At 42.5% G+C, this 7,277-nt stretch overlaps 1 protein-coding gene across 1 annotated transcript; it reads left to right on the top strand.

Moving 5' to 3' along the window:
• The first annotated feature begins 788 nt into the window (after positions 1-788).
• Positions 789-3,210, top strand: htr1d (5-hydroxytryptamine (serotonin) receptor 1D, G protein-coupled). The gene has a single exon (XM_037796342.1). The coding sequence runs from the start codon at positions 1,591-1,593 to the stop codon at positions 2,752-2,754; it is 1,164 nt and encodes a 387-aa protein (XP_037652270.1). The 5' UTR covers positions 789-1,590; the 3' UTR covers positions 2,755-3,210.
• Positions 3,211-7,277: the final 4,067 nt, after the last annotated feature.

Raw genomic sequence — 7,277 nt, 5'->3', positions numbered from 1 at the left:
AAGAATTTTCCGAAACACCAATATTTCGAATTATGTCCCATTGGACCAAAGAAAGCCCATTTGTCCGACAGTCTGTCACCTCGAAAACAAACTGCCATTGTTCCAAGGCCCCGAAAATATACTCTCAACGCAACAAGCAGAAGCACATGGCTAATTATTATGCAGAATAACGGCAATCAGTTGGAACAAAGGATTTCATTGGTCAAACATACAGTATATTTCTGCAGGCAGAAATCCGCTGAAACCAAGGTCGTCCGGATATTTTTTCCCCTCACGAATGTTCTGCAGGAGTGTACAAGCATTCAAAACAACCCACAACATCAGTTTTTATAAATTTCCGTGCAAATATATTCGGACGAAAATCCATGCTTGGTGTGAAAGGCCTTTTAATTGCCTTTATGTTGAGAATTTACATACATTGGATACCTTTGTAAAGTGCCGCCGCTGCAATTACTTTATTGTGAAGCAAAGCAAAGCAAACGGGTTATAACTTTGGTGAAATGTTTCATGTTTATCTCGCCTGGAGATTTCGATGTCAGTCTTACAACAAATGTAATAAATCAACCCAACGGCTGGATGTGTGTGGGTGTTAAGTCTATGTATCAAATCATAATGCTCAATTTACAGGTCGAGGTTGAGTTTATGGATCGTTCATGTGCATTTATTGCCCCTTATGTGTGCGATTTGTCATTTAGGAGGTTTGTTTGTGTACTTGTTCAGTATGGGGGAGGGGGTGATGGTAAAGTTGAATATAACTAATCTTTTTCCCTCTCATTTTTCTCAGCAGAGGAAGCTTCATGCAAAACCTTGACAGTGAAGGGGAGAAGATAACACACAAGCATTTAACACCGGGAGCCTGATAAAAGCTTTGTGATAGCCGCATCTCAGCAAACTTCTATACAACTGCCAAAAGCTATATGGTATCGAACAATTATCCACAGGATGACTAGATTTTTTCCTCGTCTGCATCATGTAACCGTAATGTTCTGGCTGTCCAATATCATCAAAGACACGAGGCGCAGCCAAGTTTCAGTACAAACCTCAATTTAGACGGCTACCCGTCGACTTCAGAACAGATAAGAGAGAGACAACAAGTGAACCCTGTGTATCTATCGTCATCATCCTCCTACATGCAGCTCCCTGCATAGCTTCATTGAAAAGGAGGAGCCCATTAAAGCATTTGACAGATAGGAAGGTTTGGGCTGAAGGTGTTGTTGCCAGCTGGCTGCTGGTTGGAGATGAGATAAGAGCATTGGGAAGAGAGGAAAGGAGTGCCTGCCCTGTCTGAATACAAATTAGGATTCGTCTCTCCTGCAGCTACACCAGTGAGGCAAATCAATATCACAGAGGCGAAATGGACAAATTAGCCGGCTTCAGTTACAGGAGCATTAGTTGCGGCTGGAATTAGATGTTTGCTGAAGGTCGTTATGAAATCACGTTGGGATATTGCAATGTGAAATAAGGAAGACAAGCTTCTGCATGTTCTAAACCAACAGTGCCACGCCACTGTACAGCCTTCTTCAGAGCTATGCCTGAACTGATGTGACGAGGCTGATTTAAACCTCGGAGAAAGGTTTAAAAGGAGGCGAGATGGAGCTGGATAATAGCTCACTGGACTACTTTACCAGCAACTTCACAGAGATTCCCAACACCGTCACAACTCCACCGTGGAGCGAGGCCACGATACTCGGCTTCCAGATCTCTTTGTCTGCGCTGTTAGCCCTCGTCACCCTGGCTACGGTGCTCTCAAACGCCTTCGTCATCGCCACCATCTATCTAACCAGGAAGCTCCACACGCCTGCCAACTTCCTGATCGGTTCCCTCGCCGTCACGGACCTGCTGGTGTCCATTTTGGTCATGCCGATCAGCATCGTCTACACCGTCAGCAAGACGTGGTCGCTGGGGCAGATCGTTTGCGACATCTGGCTGTCGTCCGACATCACGTTCTGCACGGCCTCCATCTTGCACCTGTGCGTGATCGCACTGGACCGCTACTGGGCCATCACGGCCGCGCTGGAGTACTCGAAGCGCCGCACCATGCGCCGGGCGGCGATCATGGTCGCGGTGGTGTGGGTGATCTCCATATCGATTTCCATGCCTCCACTTTTCTGGCGGCAGGCCAAAGCCCACGAGGAGCTGACGGAGTGCATGGTGAACACAGATCAGATCTTTTACACCCTGTACTCCACCCTTGGCGCCTTCTACATCCCCACAGTGCTCCTCATCATCCTCTACGGACGGATCTACGTTGCCGCCCGCTCCCGCATCTTCAAGACGCCGTCGTCATCGGGGAAACGTTTCACCACCGCACAGCTCATCCAGACCTCCGCAGGCTCCTCGCTCTGCTCTCTTAATTCTGCCTCCAACCAGGAAGCACACCTACACTCTCTGAATGCGGGAGGTGGGGGAGGAGGAGGAGGAGAAGGAGGGTCGCCTCTGTTCATGAATAGTGTGAAAGTGAAGCTGGCAGACAGCGTGCTGGAGAGGAAGCGTCTGTGCGCGGCTCGGGAGAGGAAGGCGACCAAGACGCTGGGCATCATCCTGGGCGCTTTCATCGTCTGTTGGCTGCCGTTCTTTGTGGGCACGCTCGTCACGGCCATATGCAAAGAGTGCTGGTTTGATCCAGTACTTTTTGATATATTTACCTGGCTGGGATACCTGAACTCCCTCATCAATCCTGTCATCTACACCGCATTCAACGATGAGTTTAAACAGGCTTTCCAAAAACTCATGAAATTCAGACGGTTCACCTGAGAAACAGGAAGCGCAAAAAAGACAAAGAAACGAGATAATGATGATGATAATGGAAGTACTGTAAATGTCCCATCTTGTAAACACATGCTAATTGTGATTTTTGTTTTTTATATCAAACAGCTCCGTGCCATAGCTCTTTAGATAGCATATCCTTCATATAGACTTATGCATGCATGCTAAAAAAAGGAGAAAATCTTGTGGAACTCATCTTAAAAAGATAAAGAAAGAAGATTTCAAGTATATTTCATGTCACAGGGACGCTGCTGTTATTTACTGGACGAAAGCAGAGATCAGAAACAAAGATTGGTGTATGGAAAGAGTAAACTCAGAGAGGCTGGATTCAATCCAGTGGAAATGAAAAGCCATGAAATGTATGTTGTCTTAAACTCTGTGTCATTCTGTATGCTGCTGCTCCCATATAATGTTTCTGTGGTACAGTAAAGTACTTAGAAAGACTGCACAACTCTAGAGATTCAGTATGTGTCGCCGTACAGTATATGCAATTATATTTGAAAGTGGTGTGTGCCTGTTTGTGTGTGTATGAGTGTGTGTAAAGGTAAAGTTACTTTACTGTAATGTATGCGTGTTTGAAGAAGGGAGGATTGTCAAGTGTTTGACATTTACACATGCTACTGTGCAGCGAGGCTTGTCTCGTCGTTACAGAGACAGAAATGGAAACAGCATTTTCACTCTGCCTCTGAATTTTAAGTAACAGCCAATACCATAGCAACAAATAAACCCTTTCAAAAACGTTATGAAATGATGCGCTCAAGCAAAAAGGACAAGGAAGGAGCAAATGATCCGAGTTCTGGCTACTGAGGGTAAATTGAGACAAATTATTAGAGATTTAATGTGTTTGTTTTCTTAATGTAAATGCTTGTTTTACAGTTATGTGAAAGAGCTTCATTGGAAGATGCTACGTATTTACAGGAAAGCTGATTCACCGGTGTTAAAAAGTGACCATGACAATGGCATGGCTTATTTCAGTGTTTTTAAAGGGGACCTATTATGCTTATTTTCAGGTTCATATTGTATTTTGGGTTTCTACTAGAACATATTTGCATGCTTTAATGTTCAAAAAATGCTTCACTTTTCTCATACCAGCTGTGCTGCATCACCTCTTTTCACCCTCTGTTTTAAACGCTCTGTTTGAGATTAAGCAAGGCGTTTCAGGCAGTTCAGGAGCAGTGTTTCGGTGGGGGAGAGTAACTTCCTTTGGCCTGGACTTTGGGCTTTGTAACTTTGCACCTTGTACATGCACAAAAAAATATAAAATGCCCTAAGGAAAGGGAAAAAGCACAAAAGCATAATAAGTCCCCTTTAAGTAATAGTGTCTTCATGAAACTGCTCTTTTGGGTTTACAGGATGCTACGAGAGATGGAACTCAAAGACAACAAATGAGATCAGTTATTGTATACTTCAAATTAATTATTAATTAATACTGTCCTCTTTTAAAATTTTAGTTCCACACATCAGAAACGTGTATCCTAAACACATTAGAATAGAAATCATGATGTTTATTCTCTCAGGTGCCTCCTTTCATCCACTTTTGTGTATACGCTGCAGAAACAGTCTGAATAATTTAGCACCATAAAGTGAGTTTCTCCATCCGATATAAACAGCAAATTTAATGCAAGAGACATTCAGTCAAAATTAACGTTTTTACAGCCCTTATTCCGATTGTCAGGTAAAACGTGAGGGATGCAAATTCAACGTGATTTCTTCAATCAATGTCAGACAAGATGAGAAACCACATGGTGGGTCATACGCAGCATATCTCCTTGAAGATGTTATGGTAACATGAAAGCCGTGGTTAACTTTTTACGTGTGACAGGCAAAGGGAAATTCCATCAAATAAAGTAATAGAGACAAGTGATGGTTGAATGGACTTTAAGATATGAATAAGTCAAAGGTAGAAACATGAAAGACAGCTCCCTCATCCATAGGCGCAGTTTGAACTTTAAGGTTGGGGGTTCACAAAAAAAAAATCTAGAGGGAATGTCACGTGTACAACGCAGAGAGGTCTAATGTATTGGGATGCGTGTAGCCTACATATTACAATAGTAGATGACAAAATCAGTATAATTGCATTGTTTTCTATTGGATTGTACGACTCCTAACTGTCCGCGAGCGACGAAGCGCTGTACAGTGCGCCGTTTTGAGCTGAACGTTTGTCTGATGCCCTGTTTCTATTTATTCCTGTCGCTCACTTTAAAAGTGCAGCAACGGACGAGTAACGGCTGATTTGTGAAGTTGAGATGATACACGATACCTCCTCATTTCACTACAAACACCTAAATAAGGTGACAGCTGGCTGGAGGGAGATTGCCTGAAAGTTTCAGGCATTTTCAGTAAATATCGCAGTATAAAACCTGTGTTTTCTGGTTAAAAAAACACAAACGTTGGAGGAGAGCAAGTACTACTCACCCATCTTTTAAGTGGTTACGTCTCTAGTCTGATCTCGACCGCACAGCTGATAGGTACGCGGTTTGTTTGCATCGCGTAAAAGAAAGTGCATATTTAACAGAGTGTCCGATGTTATTAGGCTATAAGTAAATAAAAAGACCACAAATCTATCTTCTTATCTTGTTGGTTTCTTATTTTTAAATCATTAGTTCTTTATAAATATAAGATGCATTTCTAGGGGGTTCAGTGAACCAACGCAAACTGCGCCTATGCCCTCATCATACATGAGCTTTGCTTCACAGAGAAACAAGATACCTCATTGGTAGTGAGAGGGAAATATGTGACCTGAATTGCTACTACATTTACTGCAAATCCACGTTGGAAAATATCTCATTTATATCCCTGATTTTCATCAGTAATGTGCACACAAAATCTTAATGTCGAGACTTTAAAATGTAAAAACGGGAAGACAAAACAGGAGTCAAACACTGGAAATTGGTTAATGGTTTTCAGGAAGGACCACTGTAGTGGTCCGTGTGTTCAAGAGGCTGGTAACTCATATGAGTCAATGACTTGGAAATTAATTTGATGATTCTTTGTAGGATACCGAAATGATGAAGTCACTGAAAAGACATACAATTGTTTTAGTTTGGATAAGAGAATGCAGAAGCCTATAGTCTTGGTGTCTTTACAAGTGACTCAGTCCACAGATGCACATCAGACCAGAGTCCAACGTCACCACCTCTGGATTGAGAGCACCGAGTGACCTAATGGACCTCCACTTGTTCCTGCCATCAATACTTCATGTCCGTCTCTCAGAGTGCCTGCTGTATGTAGCCTATATATACACATCTCCATTCTCTGTGATACCATAACTTGCAGTTGTGTCACTCTCTCTCCACTGGTCTGAAAATGACTGGCTGGATGAACCAGTGGAGTGGACTGGTCTTTGAGATAAATTCAGTCCACAGGAAATAGAACTGAAGACCAGCAGAGCCACTTAGCCTACAATAAATGTATTATTAATGTGTAATTTGTTTGTTTACATTTCCAAAGAGAGCTGCGGTTGAACCACTGGCTCACTTTACTGAAGAGTATGACTATCTCTTCTTCCAGATCTCATTATAGATGTCAGAAGTATTGGTTTATTTCTGGCTCTATGTCGGTCAGTCCATCCACCACTTTGGTCCTGACTGAAATATCTCAACAATTACTAAATGGATTGTCATGAAATTTTGTAAACATATTTGTGGTGTACATATGATGTATTCTACTGACTTTGTTGATCCCCTGACTTTTCCCTCTCGCACCACCATGAGGTTGTGGTTTTGAGTTAAATGTCTTAAATTGTCATGAAATCTCCTACGCACATTCATGTCCCTCTTCAGGATGAATCGTCATAACTTTGGTGATCAAGTACCTACAACGCTAATGACATTCCCATCAGCCTCAGCTGTACTTTGTGTTTAGCACTAATTACCTCTGCCAAGGAAATTATGTTTTCAGTTTGGTCTGTTGTCAGCAGGATTACGGAAAAACTACTGGCTCGATTTCCGTGACACTTGGTGGAAGGGTGTATCATGGGTCAAGGTCTGTGCTCTCCAAGTGCCCTTCTAGTTAGCAAATGGTAAACAAAGATGGTGAACATGGTAAACTTAGCTGCTTAATCAGCATATTAGCATTGTCATTGACTACGTTTACATGCACACTAATATTCCACTACAGGTCATGTAAACAGCATATTCTGTTTGGATATTCTGAATTAGGCCTTATTCCGAATGGAGCATTTTCCGATGAAGACGTGGGATATTATTCCGGTTTTAGGAGCATTCTTTGGACATGTATACAGAGCATTCAGAGTATGTGTCTCAATTGGGGTTTTTACGGCAGTTTGCGACACGCGACCACACGGCCCCTTGTCTGTTTACGGCCAGCTCTTTGCATTGTACACAAACCAACTAGCTAACACTTTGCTGTGATGAACGCCCAAAAGAAAAAAAAAACATTTCCAGACAGAAGGACAAACACACCTGTTTTTAAACATCATGAAAGATTTGGATATCAACAGGTTTTTGGATATGTGCAAATATTGCAACACCGACCTTTTCAAGAAGGTG

The sequence above is a fragment of the Sebastes umbrosus genome, chromosome 16 (genome assembly GCF_015220745.1).
Source record: "Sebastes umbrosus isolate fSebUmb1 chromosome 16, fSebUmb1.pri, whole genome shotgun sequence".
Taxonomy (NCBI): Eukaryota; Metazoa; Chordata; class Actinopteri; order Perciformes; family Sebastidae; genus Sebastes; species Sebastes umbrosus.
Note: the sequence above shows the minus strand (reverse complement) of the source record. Positions and strands in the feature narration are given on the sequence as shown.

Bases quoted from the DNA above. Each gene is read 5' to 3' on its own strand.
- htr1d (XM_037796342.1), top strand. From the start codon at position 1,591: ATGGAGCTGGATAATAGCTCACTGGACTACTTTACCAGCAACTTCACA.